This window comes from Gobio gobio (genome assembly GCF_949357685.1).
Source record: "Gobio gobio genome assembly, chromosome: 9".
Taxonomy (NCBI): Eukaryota; Metazoa; Chordata; class Actinopteri; order Cypriniformes; family Gobionidae; genus Gobio; species Gobio gobio.
In genome coordinates this window covers 35,684,692-35,711,354 of record NC_137115.1, presented here as the reverse complement: position 1 = coordinate 35,711,354, position 26,663 = coordinate 35,684,692, and the positions used below count along the sequence as shown (strand labels likewise).

At 37.0% G+C, this 26,663-nt stretch overlaps 1 protein-coding gene across 1 annotated transcript in view; it reads right to left on the bottom strand.

Moving 5' to 3' along the window:
* Positions 1-3,037: 3,037 nt before the first annotated feature.
* Positions 3,038-26,663, bottom strand: part of sema3e (sema domain, immunoglobulin domain (Ig), short basic domain, secreted, (semaphorin) 3E) — a 58,340-nt gene continuing 34,714 nt past the window's right edge. The window contains exons 6-17 of the mRNA XM_079825491.1: positions 25,938-26,054; positions 18,414-18,556; positions 17,915-18,029; positions 14,850-14,919; positions 14,614-14,758; positions 13,632-13,854; positions 11,069-11,160; positions 10,925-10,966; positions 10,408-10,574; positions 8,020-8,087; positions 6,635-6,762; positions 3,038-5,049 (exon numbers count right to left, since the gene is read on the bottom strand). Coding sequence (XP_079681617.1) covers positions 4,603-5,049; positions 6,635-6,762; positions 8,020-8,087; positions 10,408-10,574; positions 10,925-10,966; positions 11,069-11,160; positions 13,632-13,854; positions 14,614-14,758; positions 14,850-14,919; positions 17,915-18,029; positions 18,414-18,556; positions 25,938-26,054 — 1,757 coding nt within the window. The 3' untranslated portion in view covers positions 3,038-4,602. The remainder of the gene's footprint in view (positions 5,050-6,634; positions 6,763-8,019; positions 8,088-10,407; positions 10,575-10,924; positions 10,967-11,068; positions 11,161-13,631; positions 13,855-14,613; positions 14,759-14,849; positions 14,920-17,914; positions 18,030-18,413; positions 18,557-25,937; positions 26,055-26,663) is intronic.

Here is a 26,663-nt window from a genome sequence, read left to right as displayed (position 1 = left end):
ACATGATTAAAACATTTTTTTTTAAAAAACCATGCATCACGGTTGTCTAAACCAATAAGCATTAAGCTGTGTCGTCAGCAAGTCGTTTCCCATCATGCTTTTGATCAGCGCAGTCGGTGAAGAGCAACTGCAGACTCCGACACATCCGCCTTTCGCTCGCGAGAGTTTTTTGACATACGTCAGCATGACATCAGAGCAAGGCGGACCGCCCTTGGACACTTTTCTAACCAGAATGCATCTCGCGCTGATCACCGGTGATCGGTTCTGTGCAGATTTCGCTCATCTCAAACAAGCCTAAAGCTGACGTAATGACGCAATTGTTCACGAGACATACGAGAGCCAATGCAATTTCACTATGAAATCTGATGTAACATTTCTTCAGGCGAGACAGGGGTAACTGCAGCTTGGAGTACTGGGCGTGCCGGACGGTAGGGGGGTGCCGGACGGTAGGGGGCGTGCCGGACGGTATCTCATTGGTGAAAGGAGTTTCTTTCTGGCAACCGTGTTGGCCAATCAGCGATAACCATACATTGACGTAATTTCCTGAAGATGGCGGCGGTAAGATGTGGTTTAAATCGTCATAGATAGTCATACTTTTATATATGAGATTGAAGCTTTATATATCGTAGATATGTATATTACAATAGCTTATTAAAAAAAACGATCATCATTTATTTCTTTTGCGGTTATATCTTGCAGCTTTAGTAATTACTTAATTGTTGTTTAACAGACGCATGTTACTGTGAGACGCGAGGATGACCACGTGTGCATCGAAGACGAGGCCTACAGAGTTGGCAGTTTGTACCGGTGTCCGTTTTGTGCCACCAATGTTTATAGACCAAGTGAAAAACAAAACGTTATCACTCATTTTATTTTAAATATTTAGATAGTTTATTGCATTAATTTCTTGTGTAGGTATTGTTGACTGGAAGTCTGTCAGTCCAGATGTGAGGAAGATGTACAGAGTGGAGTTCGAGCTCACAAGGTGCGATGGCTGTGGGTGCCTCTACAAAAACACCACTGGATACTGTGGCAATGGAAAGAAGGGGATCTTCAGAGCTTTCTATTCAGACAGAGATTTTGCTGGATTCTGTTCTATGGACTGCTACTACAGCATGAATGAATGAATGGATGGATGAAAAAAGAGATTTGTGTGGGTTCTTTCTCTCTTTCTCTCTTTCTTTCTACTTTTGAACCCAAGCTTAAAATTAAATTGATTTAAAAACGGAATAAATGTTTTATTGGATAAAGCTGTCTGTGTTGCTAAATGTCACTCACTCACTCACTCACACTTTTTCTTTTTTATCAACCATATAATTTGTCTCAGAATCAGACAAAATTGTTTTTAGGGTAACGCTTAACAAGGTTTAATGTAACTGAGCAATACATTTGATACAGTAGCCTATTTATTAATCTTTGTTGGTATTAGGTAAAACAAATACAGCTGTTCATGTTCAGTAAATAATTTTAATGTGTATTAGTTAGTTGAATTTAACATTAACAAAGAAAATTTTTTTCATCATTAATTTTGATGGTTAATGAACTTCGACCCAAACTCGCTTTGATGACGTCAGTAATCTGCGCCATATGATGACGTCAGTAATCCGCACCATGCAGAAGTTCCGATTGTACTGTTGAAAGTATATATATAATTTTTTTTTAATCGAATATTCTTCATATCATTAACGTTGTTTTTATTTTAAAAGAATGGAATTTGTTTTAATGGGATTCGGTTTGATTTATTGCTTCCTTTTAAGAGTATAAGAACAGGCAGTTTTCGCGACCAATGAGAAACCGTCTGGCACGACCCATACCGTCCGACCAATGAGTGACCGTCTGGCACGCCCCCTACCGTCCGGCACGCCCCATACCGTCCGACCAATGAGTGACCGTCCGGCACGCCCCCTACCGTCCGGCACGCCCCTACCGTCCGGCACGCCCAGTACTCCAAGCTGCAGTTACCCACACTTGCTTCAGGCGGCAATTTTTGAAATTTGAATGCGTGCATGAACTTCGGCGGATGGAGACGCTGATCGCTTTTGGGGATTTTCTTCACACAAATCAATCGTTTGGCCTCAGAACACTTGGAATATTTGTACTTTTTGAATAAATTGTGCATGCAGTCGTATCTGCCTGTTATATCCTGTATTTTTATTTCATATAATACACAAATGGGTAGGTTTAGGGATGGGGTTGGGTTAAATGTTCAAACATGTCTAAATAGTGTAAATAAATGTAAATATAAGTATGCTGGCTGATTAAATTGAGAATCACACTCCAACATGTCATAATGGCAAAATCATAACCCAACATATACTGTAATTTCATCATGACGATATTGTTCCCATGCCCAACGAGTCTGTGTATGATGTATACAATGTTTCTTGATGTTTCAAATCAGCATAGTACAATGATTTCTGAAGGATCATGTGACACTGAAGACTGGAGACAAGGCCAAAGTATACCTCACTTTTTACGCGTACGTGAGGGTCAGTGCACAGTGCACATGACGCAAGTTTTGTCATAAGAAGAGTACGCACCGCCAGATTTTTGTAACCGCATGTACTTTGTATGCGCCAGTCGCACATGCGCATTCATTTTTTTGCCAGTATTTACATGGGTTGTAACTCATGGCGAGAAATCAAAACTGTGCATTCGTCGAACATCTGTGTATGTACACGAGTAGTATACTTTGCAAGGCTGTGCTTTCGACTGCATTGGCCTTAATGGCTGCAAAAAAATCAGCTTTGCCGTCACAGGAATAATTTAAGTTTTTTAACAGTTCTTTTAAATTGTATTAATATTTAAGAATATTAGTGTTTAATATATTTTTCATAAAATAAGGCATTAAATAAGACTTTTATTAATTACCGACCCCAAACTTTTGAACAGTAGTGTATTTCATACTGCAGTGTGAGTACTAAGAAGGTTAATGATACTGAAACTTGTCCGTTAGTAATACCCATTCATCTCAACAGCAGCTGGGAAAGGTGTAGTTACAGGGTTAACAGTGCCATGCTAACCAGCTATACCCTGTGTGGATTTATGGTATTTATTACACAACAGATTTTACATACTTTGAAACATCATGATACACAGCAAAACGGTTGACCTCACTGGAATACCATGATCATTTGGTTCTAACTTAGCAGTTCACAGCAAAAATATTGTTGCTTGTCTTAAAATACTAAACAAGGAAGATGATGGAGATTTAAATGCTGAAGATGTGAACACTATAAATTCATTATGATTAATGATGTAAATGCCTATACAAAATTGGATTGCAGTAATACATGTCCAGTTAAAACTATGAGCACATCTAAAACCACTAGAAAAACACTATCAAATCTTACACCAACTAAAATAATTTATAAAATAACGAAAATACAGATAAATATACTACTATGTGCGCAAGGTTGACACTCGGGAACTGTTGAATTCAGATCGTCAACAGTGGAAAAGTCATTCCATAAATCTTCAATGGAAATCTCACATTGTTGACAAGAGGACAACTTGTCTCTGCCATTCGTCATTGTTCGGAGCAGTCCAAGAGGAAATTTGTCAGATCCTGAGAGGGTCTTTCAACCCCTTGTCTTTTAACGGCCCAGTCAGTCAGGTAGAACTGCATGTTCCTCAAATTTTACACAAGAACCCTGTACAAACATTCAAATCAATTACACATTTTCTTCCTCTTTCTATTTAAAAAGGTACACCAAGTAATCACATGGCTATGTTTGGAACAGCATGCTACCATACTACTTTTACTACTGCAGTATGCATGCAGTATGTATCTTTGACTAATTTTCGGTATGCTTGGACAAGCCAGATGACCATTACACTTGTGTGTGTAGTATACAGCACTTTAAAGAACACTATTTCCCATAATACAATACTTCAAACTTATTTCCAAAATATTTCCAAATATTTTTTTTTAATTTTGATTGTTTTAATAATGATTTGACCAAACTGATATTAACATTAAACTGAATTAAAAATGTAAAACAAACATTTTATTTCCAAAAACAGGTTGTCATTCACGGATTTTTTTTTTACAGAAGTCTCTTATACTCACCAAGGCTGCATTTACTTGATCAAAAATTCAGTGAAACAGTAATATTGTGAAATATCATTAAGTATTCCATCATTAAGTATTCTAATATGCTGATTTTGGTGCTCAATAAACATTTACTATTATTATCAATATTGAAATATTATCATTCTGCTCAGCACTTTTGCAGAAAAAAAATATTATTTGATGAACAGAAAGTCCAAAAGAACCTAATTTATTTGAAATATAAATCTTTTGTAACAGTGTAAACATCTTTACTGTCACTTTTTGATCATTATAATGCTTCAATGCTGACTAAAAATATTTAATCAGAAAAAATGGCCACGTCCATGAAGTCTATGAGAGAATTACTCAGTGTACCTTTAACTATCTGGCATGTTGACTGTAGTGTAATGGTTTTTTAGATTGAATGACGCAACGGTAAGACAGTTTTTTAAATGTCATTCATTCTTTTTTTATAATAATAATAATATATATTTTATCATCTGCACTGAGCATGCGTTTAAATGGTTTGTTGTCCCATCTAACGGTCTTTACTCTGTGTGTCGAGGTGCCCGTGCTCTCGCCCGTTGCTCTGACCCGGGTGGGTACCGCCATTTGGGTGCTATTCCCTTGAGTTTCTTCCTCTTCCTGTCGGATACGCACCACACCTTCTCACAGTACTGCTCCACCCGCTGAAAGTTGCTGTAGCCAATCAGCTGCATGAAATCCTTGTACCAGAGCTTTGAGGAGGCAGAGGGTAGGCTGGGAAAGGAGCAGGGCGGAGGTCTGTGCAGAGAATCGACTTCCTCCTCCTCCTCCCCTTTATGGATTAGACCCTCGACTTTGGCCTCATCCAGCACCTCCAAAGTGACACGTACCACCGTCTGGACAAAGCCGTGCTCTGTGGACTGGCACACATAGACTCCTGCGTCTCCCTTTACTATTTTAAGAAGCAACAGGCCATAGGGGGCTTGAATCACACGATCATCACCTTTCACCTGAGAGAGGGAGGAAGAACAAAGGACAATATCGATTTTATGTAGCTTGTTTTGGTGGTTTGTCGCCAGTTAAAAGTGTGTTGATGTGTGGTTGCTAGGGTGTTCTGGCTGGTTGCTACGACAAAAGGATGAGGACTCGAGCTGGAATCGATATGGAAAAACCGACGCCATCATTACTGTTTGTATTACAGTGTATCAAGCGCTGAGAAAGCCTCTGGAGCTGAAATTCAGATATGGTCTATGTCTATACATTTAGTTTACGACACCCACTGTAAGCAGCAGACCAACGGACTGGGTCGTCCGACCAATCAGAGCAGAGTAGGCTGGGCGGAACGGAGGGTTATAGAGAGACTGAATCTTTGAATGAAACGTTTTCAGACTTTTTTTTTTTTTTTTTAAGAAATGGGCTGATGTGCAATGTATATTATGAAAAGGGCTTGACATTAACTTTTTGCTCACCAGCCACAATTTTGACATCAATCCCATAGGGAAAAACTGCCATATAGATATTTTTAATATTATCTAAATTTTTCATAATTCTCATAATATTATCCTAATATACCTGCTGCTGTCACCTGACGCACAGATCCATTATACTGTTACACATACTGTAACAGTATAATGCTTTGGGTATACAGTAGTATATAGGAAATGCACTATATAAATACCTCATTCATTCATTCATTGACATTCATCAACTGTTTACGTTTTAAACCATAACTTACTGTGTTTATGTGAATACTCGCCAAGACCAGAATTTTGACATTATTTTGTGTGTATTTGACAGCTTAAGCACAATAACCAGCTGAAAATAACAAAGGGTGTGAGCACAAAATCTGCGGGAATGAGTGTGCATTTGGCATGTGTTAATATCAAGCCCTGATTATGAGGAAATTAAAGTGTTTATTGACCTTGGATTCATGTAACCCTATTGCAAGAGATTGCCAAAACAAAATTAGGAACCCTTAAAAATACCATAATAGGGGCACTTTAATGCATTTTTTTTATCATTTGCCTGGCGAAAATCATAAATCTGATTGGTCTGAAGAATAGCAATGCACTTCTCCTCAACTCACATGATTTGAGGAATAATTATGAGCTACGTTTCAAATATAATACTTTCAGTGGTCTGTTCTAATCCAAAACCTCAAGTGAGAGCAATAGTAATAGTGATGCTCACTTTAGCTAATACTACTAATACATGTGCCATAGTGAAAGTCTATCGTTTTTCTGCAGAGAAATGTCTTAGCAGAGAGATGGTCAGTGACAAAGCCGATGTCATTATTCTTTTCCATTTAAGATGAATCACTGGGGGCTATATTACCCAGCCTCCCTGTGGTTGGAATGGTTCAATGAAGCTTTAATCTATATTTAACAGCCGTCTCTCACCAGGGGTTCAAAGACCATTGCTTGTGATAAAATACTGTAATTTCTGAGCCTGACCATGTGAACTTTACTTCTATATCATCCAAGTAAACTCTGCATGTTTAAATGTAGGTTGCATGTTTGAAGTAAAATCTATATTATTGCATTCAGAAGTTGTGTTAAGGAGACAGATGTTAGTCTCTTGTAGATGTGTTTTTACCTCCTCCATGTCCACGCCATGTTGAATGTACCACATTACAGACGCCTGCAGTGATCGTGGTCTGCACTCCAGTAGAGTACTGTTGTTCTCCACACCATATACCAGCTTTTCCGAGATGCTTTGTTCTTCTGTAACACACGCACACCCACATACTAAACAGCCTATTCAAATGAATTCATTATATGAAGATCTTTTCACCACTGAACACATTCAACATCTTGCAACTAAATTTCTTGATATTTCTCTGTAAACTATGGAAGCTTGTTTCCACCACAGAATAAAATAAAAATAAAAAGGGTAAATGTGACTTCTCACAATTCTGACTTTTTGCCCCCTCAGAATTGCGAGATATAAACTCGTAATTGCGAGAAATAAATTCAGAATTGTGAGATGTAAATTCAGATTTTTTCTTTCAATTGCGAGTTTATATCTCACAAAAAATTAAGTCCGAATTGTGAGATAAAAGTCGCAATAACCTTTTTATTTTTTATTCCATGGCGGAAACAAGCTTCCATAGCAAACACAAAAAAAATCCATATATTGTGCTCATGGCTGGTGCATGTATCTTGAAGGTATCTAAGGACACAATCTGTATATTTAAGCATCTTGAGAACAGATACTGTCAGTATTTAAGGGATATACATTTTTATATTATGTTCTGCAATAGAGCTTAACAGTACAGTTCTGGAAATGAAATGGAAATCTTCTGGAACAAATGTAAAAGTCTTTTTGTCTTTTTGAATGTTTGATCAATTGAATGTGTCCTTGCTGAATAAAAGTGTTAATTTCTTTAAAAGAAAGAAAGAAAGAAAGAAAGAAAGAAAGAAAGAAAGAAAGAAAGAAAGAAAGAAAGAAAGAAAGAAAGAAAGAAAGAAAGAAAGAAAGAAAGAAAGAAAGAAAGAAAGAAAGAAAGAAAGAAAGAAAGAAAGAAAGAAAGGGTACTGATCCAAAACATTTGAATGGTAGTGTTTATCTGAATATTTTGCTACCAAAAAATATAAAACATGTTGTTTTGATTCCATTCCATTTGCATTATAGTTTAGACCTTATACTTCATTTCATATTTTCGCTTCAAATTGAATCTTGTAATGTTTAATATCAGAGCTTATATTAGAAGTTGGTTTGATTTAAGCTGAAATGCCTAAGAAGAAAAAAGAATGGGGAAATGACTTCCAGAACAAGGCAGCATAAGAACTGAGCGGTCACTGTCACGCTCTATAGTAATATTGCTAAAGTAAAAGCACCATCTGTGCATAAAGAGTCAGAGACTCATTAAATGTACAGTGACCTCTTCAACTTTCACAGATCTCATCCGCCTCATTTTTCCTTATAAAGCTCCTAAGACTCTAATATCCTCTATTGATCAGACTATAGCCAGAACGTACCACTAAGCTGAAGCCCATTGCACTGCTGAACCGCGTTGCCATGGCGGACGTCTTGCCGTCTGAAGCGCCTAAAGAATAAAAGAGAAAAATGAGACATTGTCATAACCCAGACACAGCCTGCCTGTCTGCCTGCAATTGTCATAATATCATCCTGCCGCCCAAGGTTTGTAACAGCACAGGGAGGTGACAGGAATTCAATCAGACTCGCTCCGGTTTTTGTTGGTACTCTGAGTAATGACTCTGACAGGCATTTGGTGCCGATTGTGTGCGACTTGTCTGGCTTTGCATACAAAGTGAGCGTGTGATGAGTATTAATATGGCAATAGGTGTTAGCATCAATCGCTAACAAGCTCAAACTGATGACCACACTGAGACAGCTGACAAGCTTTTGAATCGGGATTAAGCAAACACTCCCACTCACCCTTTGCTCCGATATGCTCAACACACACGCACACACGCGCTACCCTGCGGCTGAATGAAACATCAAAAGAGCTCTCACAAGAACACACATTCTGTGATTTCAACTAATGGAAACACCGGGCAGGAACCCGAACCCAAAGATTTTACATACATACACATTCTCACATACTAAAACTTTAGTGGGAAAGAAACTGTAGAACTTAATCAAGAGATTCATTAATATCCAATGAATGCAAAGTTCATTGAAATAAAACCCAATCTCTACCAAATGTCAAGGCATCTTATGTCTATAACCTTATCTTATTATAAAAGCAACCTATAGTCTCCATACTTTCAGTATATGCACTACCAGTCTGAGGCTGATATTTACAGAGCATTTTTATATATCCTCCAAATATCAGCCCTGTCATGTGCCAGAGTTATTTGAGTGTGTTTAAAGAGGCACAAGATGAAATGACCCTTGGAGAACATTAAGGGGATCGTTCATTAAAGGGATAGCGATGCATAGGAGCATCACAAGCTTTGACGCCTCTCGCGGATAGGGTTGGGCAACAAACTCAAGCCCTTCTTCTCTTATACCGAAATTCTCCGCCATTTCTGTTTAAGAATCCTCGTTTTAGACTTCTAATTCATGACCGGTGTTTTGTTTTGCTCTATCCTCTGCGCTTCTGCATTTGTCAATATGCATGCGTCAAGGGTTCAAGGGTTACTCTTTCACCCATAAATCGACGTGCATACCACTGACCGTCGGAAGTTAGTTATTTTATTCTATAAAGTTTTAAATATGGATATTTTTCTTACACAAACACTTCAGAAGGCCTCTATTACTCCCCCCACCCCCATAGCCTTATAGTTAAGTCCGTCATTAACACCAGTAGATCTTATAATTTAAAGGTGCAGTGTGTAGTATTTATGAGGATCTATTGACAGAAATGCAATATAATATATATAACTATGTTTTCAGTGGTGTATAAAGACCTTACATAATGAACCATTATGTTTTTATTACCTTACAATGAGCCACATACACAGAGTCTATGAGTCTACATACACCGCAGGTCCCGAAGTCGCCATGTTTCTACAGTATCCCTAAATGGACAAACTGCTAGCTACTCTCTTCTGTCTCAGATGATGACATCTTTGTCCTGTGTCAGCTACCGTAGCTTCTCTATGTGCTTCAAAAGGGAGGAGTGAGCGGTGGGTGTTTGCAATTCGACAACTACCCACTGTCTAAAATTTACACAGAGCACCCTCGAGTCGGTCGTCGCGCCAGCGCGATCGGCTCGCTTTTTTTCTTATCAGTGCCAAAGAGACTCAAATAACTCTGTCGTTTTTTTATCATTCAGGCAAGTGTTATACATCATTATAATCTGTTAAGTTAACCTCCTTCCCTGTTCAATTTATGGAAACATTTTTGAAAGTTCCCCTGCCGATCGAAAGACTAACGCAACCAGGTACGCTCGTCATGACATCACGAAGGCATCTTGAGTTTCACTTTCAACATTCAACACTTTTCCACGGAAGGCAGTCGGCCAAAAGTTTACTTGATAAAGTTTTAAATATGAATATTTTTCTTACACAAACGCGTCGATTCACTTCAGAAGGCCTTTATTAACACCCCGGAGCCGCGTGGAGCACGTTATTTGACAGACAGACGCACTTTTTATGGACTTCAAAAACAGAGCAACTATGAATCAAATTCTAATGCTTGGATTAGCCTAGACTTTTGTAATATAACTCCGATTTTATGTGTCTGAAAGAAGAATGTCATATACGCCTAGGATGACTTGAGGGTGAGTAAATTATCGGCTAATTTTCATTTTTGGGTGAACTATCCCTTTAATGTGATGGACAAATGGGTGAACTTGAGGAGAATTTGTGCTAGAAAAAGTGCTATACTAATAAATCTGACTTGACTACGGTAAATACAAGTTATATTTTTTTCTATACATCTGAGTGAAATGGTACCTTTTGGTATACAGGCCTGCGGGGTAGTACCGGGAACATGTGAACCCGTCCCAGGCACAGTAGGGGTCTCTGGCCAGGCAGCAGTCTGAGCAGGCGGAACCGTACAACCCACACTGATGCATACGGACTTGCGTTACACCCAGCTCAGAGCCCACGTATAGCTGTTGCTATGGAGATATAAACACACTGCTGTCAACTGCTTTGTTACATGTGATGAATGCCATTGTGTCCAAATCAGCACATTAGCATAATGATGAAGATCAAATCATTCCACTGAATTAGGCATTATTTGTGTGTATTCTATATATATTAGGAATAACAAACAACAAAATAAGCTCATATTTGATTCATAGTATTTAGTAATGATTTTCAGCTTATATACTACTAAGCATATGTCTTGTTATGAATGCTGTTTTTGTTATAGGTATCAAGACTGTAATGGTGATCACTTATGCATGAAAAGTTTACTCAATATCACCATCTCCAGGTGGAAAACTAGAGTGTCTGTGAGTCTTACTCTTTTGGTAGAGACAAGGATCTCTGTAATAGGAACAGGGACCTAGGATGAGAAAAAAAATATTTAGTGTAAAGATTGAATCTAAAAGAACTGAAATGGTTTCAATATAAAAGATAAAATGTCACCCAAAGGACTTTTGATTACCTTGAAAACCTGCAGTTCCTCCAGAAGAACCTCTTCAACTGCGTCGGCTTCTTTGTTGTAGATTGTGATCATTTTTAATACTGCAGAATTATCTGAGTTCAAGAGAGAGAGGAAGTGAATTATTTACTGATAAAATACATTTTATGTAATATTTTTATATTATTGCTATAATAAGCCCTGTATATGTTTCTCAGAGACATTATTATAATATTTAAGTCTCTTATGCACACCAAGGCTGCATTTATTCGATAAAAAATACAGTGTCACATGATCCTTCAGAAATCATTCTAATATGTCTGATTTGCTGCTTTCTTACTATTAGCATTTCTTATTATGAAACATTTCTTATTATTATCAATGTTGAAAACTGCTAAAAAAGAAATTGGGAACTAGATCTCTTTTTACGATTCTTTGATGAATGGAAAGTTCAAAAGAACAGCATTTATTTGAAAAGAAAATATTTTGTAACATTCAAAAATATTTACTGTCACTTTTGATTAATATAATGCATCCTTGCTGAATCAAAGCATTAATTTATATAAAAAATAAAAAAAAGGTAACTCTTTTATTTTACAATGTCCCTGTTACACATTTTACATGTATCTACTATATTAATAACAGTCAACAGTGCATAGTTACATGCAACTAACCATAAACCAAACCTTAACCCTAATTATATAGTAAGTACATGTAAGTTAATTACTATTACTTAGTACTTAATTGTATAATTACACTGTAAAGGCCTTTGCACACCGGGACGATAATTGCTCGCTTATCGCCAGCGTTTTTTGGGGCGTCTTTGTGTTCACACAGTTTTCACTGGCGATGCGCCAAGTTAACGTGCAAATTCAGTAGATGGCGCTCCCGGTACACAAGGTGGCGCTGCGCCACTTTACTATTCTAACACTCGCTTGTCACACAGAAGAAGAAGAGAGACAGTATTTACCAAGGGGGTAATCCAGCCCCCGGAAACCGTACCTTCCGTAGGCGCGGCCATTGCTAACTAAGCCATCACCTGCTGTTAGCATCCCATTGACTCCCATTCATTTTGGCCTCACTTTGATAGTGAATATCTTTACATCTGAGGCGTTTAAAGACTCTATTCGTCCATTGTTTATTTCTAAACAAACACAACAATGTATAAAAGGCTCCATTACCTTGTATCTTACACTATCGCCCGTTGAAGCTGTTTTTGTAAAATATAGGCTAACGATTGCGTCATAACCACGCGACTGTGTCGCGCTGTTGAGCAAATTACCGTATAGACTCGAGGAGAAGCTCTTAGGCAATCTTTTACTGTCTATGAGGCAATCGGGGGGACGTGGAGGCATAAACGCAGATAGAGATGTTGCAGATCCTGCTTCCTTCATCAAAAGTTGCTCCTGCTCACCCTCTCGGTCTCTGCAAGATTCGGTGATTCAGATTTACGTTGCAAAACTACTAGAAGACTTGCCACTATCGGACAGGTTGCTCACGTCACATCTACGTCGTCAAGCTCAGTCTGAGGCTGCGCAGTACGCTCAGCCATCAGGAAGTGGATGCTTCTATCTGACTTCAATTATCTCCGTTGAAGTCTATGGGCTCGCTCTGTCCATTTCTTTTACTGTCTATGGTATTTACGTGCTTGCCAAAACCATTCACACACGTTTTGCTAACTGGCAAGCAGTATTAGCAGCTCATATTCTTCTTTGGCTGAATCCAAAATCGCCCCCTATACTAATTGAGGGAACCACCATTTGTAGTAGTGTCCGAAACCATAGTGGACGGTGCCATAGTTATTGAGTGCACTCATTCAATCCCACATTTCACTGCAATAACGAGTGTACAGCCGATGTACACACAACGGCTGTTCCGAATTCACTCGCTCGTTTTCATTCACTCCTTCAAATGAACTGTATTAGTGGACTAACGTAGGAAATAGTGAATGAGGGTTAAGGGGGCGATTTTTGGATTCAACCTTCGTCTACTTACTTCCTCTTCGTCATATCAATGTGTGCTCGGCAATATCGTTTTGTGCTTGAGCGCCACCAAGCCGTGTTTTACTGTAACTTCAGCAGCTCCAGGCACGTGCGTCAAAAAAACGAACCCAAGGCGTTTTTTTTTTTATGCTTTTACACCTGACGTTTTGCGTGTCGTTGTGCACACTCACATTGGCGCCCTTTGTTTAGTCACGAGGCGTTAAACGTCGGCTATAAATGCACGCGAAAATCATCCGTCCCGGTGTGAACAGGCCTTAACAATGACACCTTAAAATAAAGTGTTACCAAAAAATCTGACCCCAAACTTTTGAATGGAAGTGTATATCTGCTAAAAGATAATTTTGCCAACTTATTAGCAATACGCTAACTTGCGGTTGGCCTTAAATTCACAAAACAATCATTTCTGGGGGTTTGTAGACTAGAGATCAAGGATAAGTAAAGGAATATTGTGATGTTCTTCTAAAAAGCAAGACATTAAATTAAGCTGCTGCAAATATATAGTATGACACAAGCTACAATCATTACATAAAGCCCATATGATAGTGCAGATCTAGGCTTACAAGATAGGTACTAAAATTGAGTACCAGTCCCTATGAAGAGAACATTGTAGTGTCCGTCCTCAGCTTCCACCCGGTCCACCGCCAGCTGTGTGAGTTTACGTCCTCCTTCGGTGTCCAGCAGAATGGGCCGTCTGTGAACGGGCTGCACTGCCTGGAACATGAGGGGATGGGAACGTGCAAAACGAAGAACCTCATCCGGATACGCCTTAGAACTGGAGAACTGGCCTCCGTTTATTTTACTGGCACACTGTTAGAGACAAAAAGCGGTGAATATGAATATACTCGTAAACACAGTTCACCAAGTCACGAAAGCCATTTTGGTCTTTCATTTTGTTTGAGCTGCCTTCTCGCTGCAATAACCTTTTAGAACAAGAGACTAATCAGAAATCCAGCAGTGCATGACTCAAGCCACCAAATTGCCTTTTAAAAGGTCAGCTGTCAGAGACATACTTTTTTTTTTTCTTCGTAGGCTTTTCCCAAGAATACCTGCACCTACCAAAGAAATGAGACTAATTTTGAGATGTGAACAATGGAAAAACCCTGATCCTTCAATATGAGACAAGACATAATGCACCAGGGAAAATGACTGTGAATTACCAGCCATTACTAACTATTGGAAACCAATCTGACTCTTTTATCGTCTGGAGATAAATAGCCAGAGAAGGACATTAATCAGCACATATCAGATATAATTATAATTCAGGCCACGGCAATGCTGCAAGTACTTGGTTTCACACATTAACGTTAAAGAATTGGCATGACACGCTTGAGGAGAATAGTGATGTGCACAGTCATGCTGAAAATAGACCTATCTGCCATGCGAGATTCTGTGTGTCTGAAGAAATGAGATACAAAATTCAACATTCACTCAAGTGGGCCGTCAAAGGACAGAGTGTGTCAGAGGTGTAAATGCAACATATTGTGACATTTTGTACACAGGGATTTCTGAAAAAGGTTATGACACAAAGTGACTGATGGACCCAATATACAAGCTTATATTACTCACCGATCCAGGTCGCGGGTAGGGGACCCTGCCATCGTACACCTTCCAGTGGTGGTCAGACCGTTCCCGGTGTGCAAAAGGCCCGTTAAACGCTGCACGGATGTCTTCCATGTTATACATGCACACGGCGTATCCTTTAAACACGGCACTGAGTGAAAAAAACAGATGCAGGTAAGTGTCCAGACTGCTGTTTGTTAAAATAAACAGAATATATGAGTGACACATGTGATCTCACCCACCTGGTGGTGCTGAACAGACCAAAGATCTCTGGATTTTTCTCATCTTTCTTCCGCAGCACAAACACATCCTCTAAAACAACACAAAGATGCACACAAAAATGTATCGTCATCAAATACTGTTGAATTTGTTGGTCCTGGAACAACATCATTAATCAGTCTGTGCCCTCTGATTTAGAGTAAGGGTTACATTAAATGATGTAAATGAACCGGAATTTGAAATGAATTTCCTACAGCAGAAATCCCCCAACTTTTTTGTCACCTGAACCCCTTTGTCCTGAAATATTTACTTGAATATATATTTCAATCATTTAAATCATTTAAAAACACATTCATATGTTCACAGTTCTCTGACGTTTTTATAAGCACTGAACAAACAAAATTATAATATATGGGTGATTCTATAATTGCAGGTACATTGTGTCAAAAAAAACCAGCTTTTTTTCAAATCTTTATATGTTTAATTGTTTTAATAATTTCTTACTCATTGTCATGGATCACAAGATGTTACAGGTCATAACAATATAATATTTTCTGTAAAAAGTGTATTTTCTTGTCCTTGTACTTAGTCAGTGTATTTTTCCTTTATGTATCATTGTGTAATCTAAATATTTTATTTTACTTTTCTTTTGGTAATATTTCATTTATTTTATTTATAAAAGCCCTAAATAGTTTTCCTAATTCTACCATATTAAATTGTATCTTTAAAAATGTGTGTCCATAAATCTTCCGTCAATTCTATTACCGTACCACACTTTGCCTTTAAATTGGGGGAATTATCTCCCACAACTATGTAAGATAAAGGAAAAAGGATGTCACTTTCCCTCACTGATAAGATCTGAAGCACTGAAAAGTATGTGTTGTCTGGCTATCACCAGACCAAGCTCAATTTAAGATTGAACATTGGTTTGGGGAGTCTGCTAGGTATTTTCTACTGCACAAGAGGCGTGATAAAAAAGCATAATTCAAATGACTCTGTACGCAATTGGATAGTCCTTCAACCAATCAGACCACAAGAGGCGTGATCAAGGGGCATAGATCCATCGCTTCTCTATCCGCCATCGTGTTAAACCTGCCAATAGCGCGCCATGTGGATAAGCCAGTCTGTGATTGGTTCCCGCAAAATCAAAAGGAAAACAGAATACATCACTGATCACACTGTGGGTTGTTTAAAAGTCTTTTAATCATGATATAATAAGTGCCATGTGCTCTTAGCATTTATGCTAGCAAGTGGAGTTTTTGGCTAAAAATTTTAAAAATGTCAATCCTGTTACCGTCAAAATCTGTTACCGTTGTTATTTCTAAATATTGCCCAAATTGTTTGACCTTTTTTTTTTTTTTTTTTTTTTATAGTACTGTTTGTCAACTCTGTTACAGAAAAATTAGGCAATGTGTAGAATAATTTTTAATTGAAAACATTTTAATAATTCAGTGCTTGCCACTGTTACACTGCTGCCTTTTTTTTTTTTTTACGAAAAAGTTATTTATTTATAGTATTGTTTGTCAACTCTGTTACAGACAAATTAATAAATGTGTAGAAATGTTCTTTAAAAATTGCCTAATTTGTCTGTAACAGAGTTGACAAACAATACTATAAAGAAATTACTTTTCCGTTAAAAGTTAAAAAAAAAGAAAAGAAAAAGGAAGTAATGTGTTTGGCAGTGAATAATTACAATTGAATATGTTTACAATGAGAATACAGGAAAGAATATCTGTTAGTGAACAGTTTTTCCCTTTTTTTTGGAAATGCAAAATGTATCTCCAATTAGAGTATCACTCATATGATAAAACAACAAATAATCCAACAATACAAATAACAAAAGGCATAGTGGGGATGAAAAAATGTGATTAGAGAATTTACACTCGAGGATTAATAATATAAAACTGCTTTCCAGTGTCTTTACATTTCCTATCAATGCAAATCAGCACCTTTTTAATTATAAAATAATAAACATAAGGAAAGTGCGATTAATTATATAAAATATAAACAACGACAGCCAAAAAGACAGTGTCAAAATCTCTGATGATATTTGGAACAGATTAGGTGATTAATATGATGTCAGTGAAAAAAAACAAATGAGCTTTCATCAGCGAGATCCTTCTTAAGATTACCAAGTTTGGAGATAGTTAAGCAACACATCTGGTGAAACAGATTTGGATTTTCAATTCACACAGCTGGCTTAAACTCAAAGTGATAAATACTGTGAAGACATGGAGATCTATTGCAAATTTATCCAGATGGACAGATGGATACTTGATGAAATCTCTATAGCGAAAGGCAAAATGTGCAAAAGCAAAAACTGATTTATCAGCAGTTTTGCTCTGAGGCATCTGATGAATAGAATCACTGAGTTGGAAGAAACGGCTCATCACTGAAGCTAAAAAAAAAATGCAGTTCTTTTTTTTTCATTTCTTCTTTCTGTGCTATTGTGCCTATTTTGGTCAAGTGGACCATCTTGATGTATCCGGTGTCAATGATTAACAGATATTGCTCAGAGCATGACAGTGACTTCCTCTGAATATTACCAAGACGAGAACCAAATCAAAAGTTGCATAGTTTGCAAGATTAGGGTATTGCGCCCCAAATATGTCAATGTTAACTAGATGACATACTGTTTCCGGTTGATTTTATGGAAGTATATATATACAAGATTTATGGGCTAACAGTACAAACAATTTCTTGCACTACAGAATAAGACAGGTTTGAGAAATTCTCCTTTTTCCGCTGTATAAATATAGCAAGGAATGCAAAGAGAAAGTTTTAAAATGCATTACATTTTTAATCGACTTATCTTAAACAGTAACACTTATATTCAAATGCTTACATCAAAAACACAATTTTTGTGTGTCCTAGTATTGGCATACCAGTGTAATATTTTCTTTGCATCATAAACAAGCTACAAAGTTTTCATGTGGAGTGAAAGTAAACGAATTAGGTTTCATCCCATAACATGCATATGTTTAGGATTACTGGCCAAAATGCCAGAAAAAGGTGAATACTTCCATGTTTTAAGACAGGCATGAAAAAGACCACCAGAGAGGAGGACAGAAAGTAGTACGTCCCCTACCGAGCTCATCAAAGTGTGTGTCAATGCCGTTGGGTCCAGCCACTGAGCAGATCAAACGAGTCTTCAGGAAAGAGCTCCATCTGTTTACCAGCATTCTCTGACCACCCTGGTCATTCTGACAGAGGGGAAGAGATAAAAAGACACTTACTTTCACCTGACCTGTGGGTGGTGCAGCACAACATCTTGACAAAGACAAAAGTAATTGGTCAATGCTTGGTTGGGTAGCTTTGGAAATGTATGTCACCATGATGCCGATAAAATATTGCCCCATTATGGTGGCAAAAAGCCTCTTTCTCCACTGACAGCCATTCAAAAAGCATTTTATCATATTATAATGTTTTGCAAGAGAAAGTAGCTTATATTTTCCCTCTCTGTTGTATTTGATGTAATGAGTAAAAGAAGTCTGGACAGCTGACCAGATGCTATTGAGAATGCTAAAAAGAAAGCTTTCTCTAACTATTATAGGTTAAGATTTTGAATGTTTTTTGACATGTCGTACCGCACAGACTCTGCCCACTCTGGTGTAGACGGCTTTGTTTCCTCCCTCCATGTTGGCCACTCGTTCCGTGAAGAAGTAGTAGACCTTATCGTCAGCAGGATCATCATTGTCAGGGATCACTGCTGAACCTACAAACTTGGGCTCTAGGAAAGAAAAAGATATACAAAGATATATGGTTAGAATTACATGCACTCTCAGGAAAAAAAAAGGTACAAAAGCTGTCACTGGGGCGGTACCTTTTCAAAAGGTGCATATTGGTACCTTAAAGGGTTAGTTCACCCAAAAATGAAAATTCTGTCATTAATTACTCACCCTCATGTCGTTGGACACCCGTAAGACCTCCGTTCATATTCGGAACACAAATGAAGATATTTTAGTTGAAAGCTGATGGCTGAGAAAGGCTTCACACAGGCCTCCATTGGCATTCAGTACATTGACACTTCCAAGATCCATGAAAGGCACTTAAAACGTCGTTACAAAGTCTATCTCACCACAGTGGCTCTACAATAATCATACAATGCGACGACAATAGTTTTTGTGCGCAAAAAAAAATCAAAATAACACCTTTATCCAACTTGTTCTTGTCTTCCGTGTGCGCCTCCACGACGCATGCGCGAGAATATGACGTAGCGCCGGTGTTCGGGAATCGATGAAATACACACTTAAGCCCCATTTTGAGAACTACGCCGAGACCTAAAGCACGATCAATGTAGAATCCAACAGCTTAGACACGCGCGTCTTCCTCTGCTCGTAAACAAATCGCTTCTGGGTCATATGTCCGAACGCCGGATCTGCGTCATATTCTCGCGCATGCGTCGTGGAGGCGCACACGGAAGTCGAGAACAAGTTGGATAAAGGTGTTATTTTGATTTTTTTTTGCGCACAAAAACTATTGTCGTCGCATTGTATGATTATTGTAGAGCCACTGTGGTGAGATAGACTTTGTAACGACGTTTTAAGTGCCTTTCATGGATCTTGGAAGTGTCAATGTACTGAATGCCAATGGAGGCCTGTGTGAAGCTTTTCTCAGCCATCAGCTTTCAACTAAAATATCTTCATTTGTGTTCCGAATATGAACGGAGGTCTTACGGGTGTCCAACGACATGAGGGTGAGTAATTAATGACAGAATTTTCATTTTTGGGTGAACTAACCCTTTAAAGGTACATATTACATAAAGTGTTCATATTAGTACCTAAAATAAACAAAAGTGTACCTTTTGAAAAGGTACCACCCCAGTCACAGCTTTTATACCTTTTTTTTTCTGAGAGTGAGAAACATAGGCCTACACTACCGTTCAAAAGTTTGGAACCTTTTTTTTAAATGTTTTTGTTCAAAGTTTCTTATGCTCACCAATTCATTTGTTTGATCAAAAATACAGTAAAAACAGTAATATTGTGAAATATTATTACCAGGGTTCCCCCTAGGTTAACTTCAAATTCAAGGACCTTTCAAGGACTTTCCAGGTTCAAATTCAAGGACTTAATATGGGGACACATTTCAAGTGAGAACAAGGTTACATCGTGTTATCTTGTAAGATACATTGTTACAGTTTTCATGTGTCAAACACAAATATGCAGGGGTTTTTTTTGCATTTATTTTTGGCCATATGACAGAGATCTGATATTCTATTTGTCGTATTTCTGTGTTGCATAAAACTGAAGAATATTTGGTACATCCTATACTGTATTCTAAACTGATCTGATATTAACTTTTGCATGGATCTTATTCAAAAGATCTTAGGCTCATGTAACCAGAAGTTTTAAGATAGATGAATATGCTTTTAAGTTTTTCTTGCCTCATGGGTTTACAATATCTTAACAAGCAAAGCAAACAGATTATCACAAATGTTTTATGTTTAATGAACCCAATATACAGTCATTGACTGAACATATTTGGGTTCGGTGTAAGCACTGAAAACGTTGAGGTACAATCGTAGTATTTTTGTGTGCCGTAAACGTCATGGCAACGTACAACACAAAGTACCTCATGCGGAAAACACTTAACGTAAAACGTAAATGCACGTAACCAATGTAAATCAAGCAAGCTAGTAGGCCTTGAAATATTGACTAGATAACACATTAGTGGACCATAGGTAATAACATGGAATTTTTTTCCAGAAAACTTATTGCACAAAATAAATTCAAGCACTTTCAAGGACTTTCCAGGGTCTTGACATTTAGATTCACAAGCTTTCAATGATTTCAAGGACATGTGGGAACCCTGTATTACAATTTATATTCTAAAATTTTGTTTATTCCTGTGATGGCAAAGCTGAATTTTCAGCATCATTACTCCAGTCTTCAGTGCCACATGATCCTTCAGAAATCATTCTATATGCTGATTTGCTGCTTTGATTTGTTACTGGTGTAATGATGCTGAAAATTCAGCTTTGCCATCAGGAATACATTATATTTTAAAAGAGAAAACAGTTACTTTAAATTGTAATAATATTTCACAATGTTAATGTATTTTGATCAAATAAATGCAGCAATGCGAGCATAAGAGACTTTTATCAAAAAACTTAAAAGATTAATTATCCAAAATATTGACTAGTAGTGTATTTACTCAGACGTATATATCACACATGTTGTTTTGCATGTTGAAGATTCTTTATCCTGCAATTATAGACCGGTGCTATCTGTCATTTTATGTGCAAAATGCATTTGTCCTATATAATCCAATAATAAATCTTATTATGCAGTGTGATCTGCATGTCGGGCCGCTACAGCATTGTGCAGTAAGCATGATTAGATCTTCAGCGCTCTGTGAGTCAGAAGCGAGGACACTTAACATCAGTTAACACCATTCCAAACATGAACAGATCTCAACCTCAGACTATCGAGTGCACACAGAAAACGTGAAAGTCTCCATGGTTTTGTGCTCTGCATTAAGCACCTTTATGTTATCGAGCAGATGACCTTAGGATGTGATAGTATTTGACCGAGTTTTATTATGTCTGAATGGATGTGAATAGGTCTCACAGAGATGGATGGTATGTGTCAAACACCTCGCTCTCTTTTTCTCTGTATGATTAATCACAGCAGGGGTCTGAATCATATGTGAGAAGCGTGAGACGACACTGTATTCTTAGCACAGACTCATCATCTGTCTGAGAATGCACACAAGAATGTACAATCTTTAGAATGAATACTAGCATACTTATTTCTGCATACTCATACTGTGCAAAAATAGTATGTGAAACAGAATACAGTATGCAATGATGTGTTTCATATAGTATCAATACATTGCATGTTCAATTCAGCAAGTAGCTGTTATAATACAGTTTATGAATTAAAGGGATAGTTCACCCAAAAATGAAAATTCTGTCATCATTTTCTCACCCTAAAGTTGTTCCAACCTGTCTAAATTTCTTTGTTCTGCTGAACACAAAGGACGATATTTGGAAAAGATCTCGCCCCCATTGTACTACCATAGTATTTTCCTACTATGATAGTTAATGGGGGGTGAGATCTGCTCGGTTACGAACATTCTTCCAAATATATTCCTTTGTGTTCAGCAGAACAAAGAAATTCCTACAGGTTTGGAACAAATTGAGGGTTAGTAAATGATGACAGAATGTTCATTTTTGGGTGAACCATCCCTTTAATATTTTGCATTTAATCAAATGTTTTGTAAATAAAAGTCACTATTCTGTGTTATTTATATGTGTATTATATTTACGATATACAACTTATTTATCCATTTTCTCCTTTTTATTATTATTGTTTTAACCTTTTTTCAATTTTGCTATTTGAGATGAGTCCTTGAAATATTTTCAATCAGTAATAATAAAAGGTAATATAAGAGAAAACAGTAAAGACTGTAAAAAGACAGAAAAGACAGTAAATATTAGCACTGTCAAATCGATAAATCGCAATCTAACATAAAAATTAGTAAACACACACATTTGTTTGTTTAAATATAAATTAAGGATCATGTGACACTGAAGACTGGATTAGTGATGCTGAAAATTCAGCTTTACATCACAGAAATAAATTAAAATTGAAAATAGATTCAAATAGAAAACAGTTATTTAACATTTGAATAATATTTTCAATATTTGAGTTTTTTTTTATAAAATAAATGCAGCCTTGGTGAGCATACGAGAGCATATTTCTTCTAAAAAAAGATGTATATATATATATATATATATATATATATATATATATATATATATATATATATATATATATATATATATATATATATATATATATATATATATATATATATATATATATATAATTTTTTTTTTTTTTTTTATTATTTTTTTTTTTCACATTTCACACACACGCATGTATTATATATATGTTAGATGTGATTATTTGTGATTAATCTTAAAATCACATTTTACAAATGTTAAATAATATATTCTTCCAGCACATTTAATACACTCTGAAATGTGTACACAGGCCTGGTAATTATCACTATAATACATTGCTAACATAAGCTGTTTTTGCATTGCAACTCTAAAGGGCCGTCTCAATTATGCATTTATCTGCGTTGTACAAAAGCTTCATTAATGCATCATCCAATTAGAACTTAAAAGACAAAACTATCTGTACTTAAATGCACATTCTGGCAATTGTTGAAGATCCAGTATGTATTCCATCTATACAGAACACTTGAATTCTGTGCAGAGTACACTGTACATATGGCAAAAATAGTAGTAGAAGTAGTATTGTAGTACACCATTCTGAATCTATCTTTTGGCGTGGAGCTGATGTGCTAACTGCACCCACGATGAGGGCACAAGCCTTGCTACAGTTATACGCATGGTAAAAGCATCATCATGGGCTCAGACGTAGCTATCTGGGCTGAAGGCCAGAGCTCCCGTATGGCTGCAGGATGAGATATACAGCAAAGCGAAACATTCAACCAGCACACAGCAGGATGCCACATGCTTCTCGACACCACACACAGGGCAGCCTGTACATCATGAACTATACAGTAGTAGAAAAATAATATTTTACACTTATTAATCATATACATTTTTCACAGTATAAATTAGGACTTCATACATGTAAAAATATATCTTCATTCTAAATTTTAGCGTGATCATATCTGGGGATCCAAATATCTAAAAGGATGAAAACCCCTGGTGTAGGTAACTATTAAAGGGACAGTAAGTAAGTTTCGCCGCTAGCGGTTGCATATTCAAAACAATAACAAAGGCGTAGCTTGATGACCAATGGAAATCAATCTGATGGGATTCACAAACTCATACTGTATTTAATTACACTGCCTGTTACCAATTACTTAAGCTCACTCCATCTAGGAAATGCTACACTGATATTGATCCTTGTTTTATTTTTCTATTGTCCCAAACTCTTCTTGGGCCATTTGATTCACCTCAAGGTTTACGTTTTCTTGCGGTTATCTTTGGTGACAGAATATGCTGCCAACGATAACAAATAATTGTGGTCCATGATGACTGTGCGAAACAACATACTAGACGCTACTACTTCCACGTTTTTCCAGGAGACTCACTGTGTTGCCATGGTTTCTATGCAAGTAAAGGTGGAAACCGAGGATAACGCGGACATGACGCAATTGACAGGACATTACACTGGATAAAGTTGAGAATTTCTCAGTATTTAAACATTGTTGAAAACATTTGGGATAATGTAAATACACAAGTGAACAAACTATATAACACTGACCTAGTAGTTTTGGGATATTTGAATGAAAAAATCTTACATATAGTGCCTGTTAAGCTGTCGGATGCCGACGCACTGAAGCATTCTTTAAATTAGCTCAAAATTACTGTTGGGTGTAAGTAATTACCTTGACAAACTATACATCATTAAAGTAGGATAAGTAGTAAGTATAATTTTTTACCTCTGTTTTATTCTCAAAATATTATGGTGACCGTAATTATTTATGTGACCAAATATGTGCACATATTTGTTAATATGTGTCAGGAGTTATGAATATGAAAATCGGCATTGGTACCTTTTGATTGAAATATGAGCATCAGCCACTCCCATTCAGAAAAATCACTTCTATGCTCTTAATGAAGACTCTCGACAAAACAACATCCCACAGGGCTTTTAGTTCAAAAGTGTGCAGATGTGGAGAAATATTGATAGATTCTCATATGTTTGTGTCAAATTTCTGTGCAGAGGAATTTTTACCCAAAATGCGCAGATGTAATCATTGTGAGCGCTGGATACTCTGATTTCGGTTTTCAGTTCATACTGGCGCTCTGTGCACATTTAGTCCATATATGGCACACACAATGAAGAGGCAGATAATGCGACATTCCAGGAACTCCCTGACATAAACAAAGCTTCCAGAGATCGCTATAACGTTATGTACGTTAGTACATGCAGATAGAGACTCTTGAAGACTATAAACACACAATCGCGACGATATATGGTTTATCTGTGTTCTTCATACCATGTTGGGTGTTTTCATAATAGATTATATTTATAATGCAATGCTATTCGACAAACAGTAGCTTTTATCATTGTGCAGAATACTGTAAAATTATATATTTTCTGTCTGTTTTTTTGACCCGAAGCCACATGAGATCACAGAAGGTTATTTAAAACATTCGACTTGTGACATAAAGTATGTTTGGAGTAAAAACATGGGTTTAATCTCATAAATTGTTGTGTATTGATGGTGTGCTAAGCTAACATACTAGCTAGCCCTAAGATGCACCTGCCACCTGAGCAAATACTTTTATGAATAAGTTTGAATAGTAAAACTCATTGAAATGTTTCCATTTTCAAGAAGGGCATTTGATACAGTTTAGAAGGTGAAGTGAGAAGTTTGATCAAATAAATTAGGTTTGAATAGAACAGTTTGAATAGAGAGTCGTCAGTACTTACAATGAAGACAAAAGAATAATAATTAGAGCCATAACCACACCGGAGAGGTGTGAATGTGTGCTGGGGAGACTGAAACTGATTGGCTAGTTTGCACCACAAAACAATAGAGACAATACACTGAATGGAAGCTTAGAAGATGACAATAAACATCAGTTAGCATTTTAGAGTCTTCTCAAAATAAAATCACATGACATGACATGAAACATTTTATACATTTCAGAGTTTTCGACTTGTCATCTTCAGATTTGAAATATAACATGGTCAGACATTTGGCTTCAGCTGCAGTGCATTTATATATTGCAACAAGGCCAACTTCAATTTTATTTTCATAAAGATATTTCATAAAAATAAATGTCTAATAACTTTACAAAACTTTGAAGCTTATTATAGCTATTTTTCACTATGAAAATAATTAACAGTAAACTGCCAAGTGTCTGCTTTCAAATGAGACCACACTTATGCTTTTAGTGCAAATGATTCGTGAACTGTATCCGTTTTAGTCTGGGTATGCCATTGCTTGGGATTTTTTAAAAAAGCGGGGGTGCTGGCTAACAGGTTAAATTGACTGTGGTTCAAATTATATGTGGCTTGTAGGTTGTCAAAAACTCTTGAGGACACCAGGCCACCATCATCCATGCATATTTTCAACAGGGATTTCGAAGTTAAGTTTTGGGTTTCTCTCACCATTCAGCTGCTGTCTGTCACCCACTTCAGTCCTAATGAAGCTGTGGTTGCCTAGACGATACAGAGCTGCATCATTCTCCCAATAATCGGTGTACAGGCCCACAAACAACTCCCCTCCTGTCAATAGAACATGAATTAAATGAGAGAGAGAAAAACAACAATTAGTATTATGGAATGAAATCAAGAAAGTCTTGCTGTATTTAATATGTAAAGCGTTTTTTATTTATTTATTATTGTTTAAGCAGTTATTTAACAATGTATAACTTGGTAAAACTCTAGTTTAGGGTCCAATTCTCACTAGTTGCGTATTAGCATGCATATTAAATATTGGCTGTTTATTAGTACTTGTAAAACACATTTTAATGCGTTACTCTGCACAAACATATTCTACATCACCAATACAGTACATACACTTACCCACTACCTTACTAACTATTAATAAGCATTAATTAGGAGTTTATTGTGGCAAAAGTCGTTTAGTTAATAGTTAGTTAAAGGGTTAGTTCACCCAAAAATTAAAATAATGTCATTTATTACTCACCCTCATGCCGTTTCACACCTGTTAGACCTCCGTTTATCTTCGGAACACAAATGAAGATATTTTTGTTGAAATTTGAAGGCTCAGTGAGGCCTGCACAGCCAGCAATGACATTTCCTCTCTCAAGATCCATTAATGTACTAAAAATACATATTTAAATCAGTTCATGTGAGTACAGTGGTTCAATA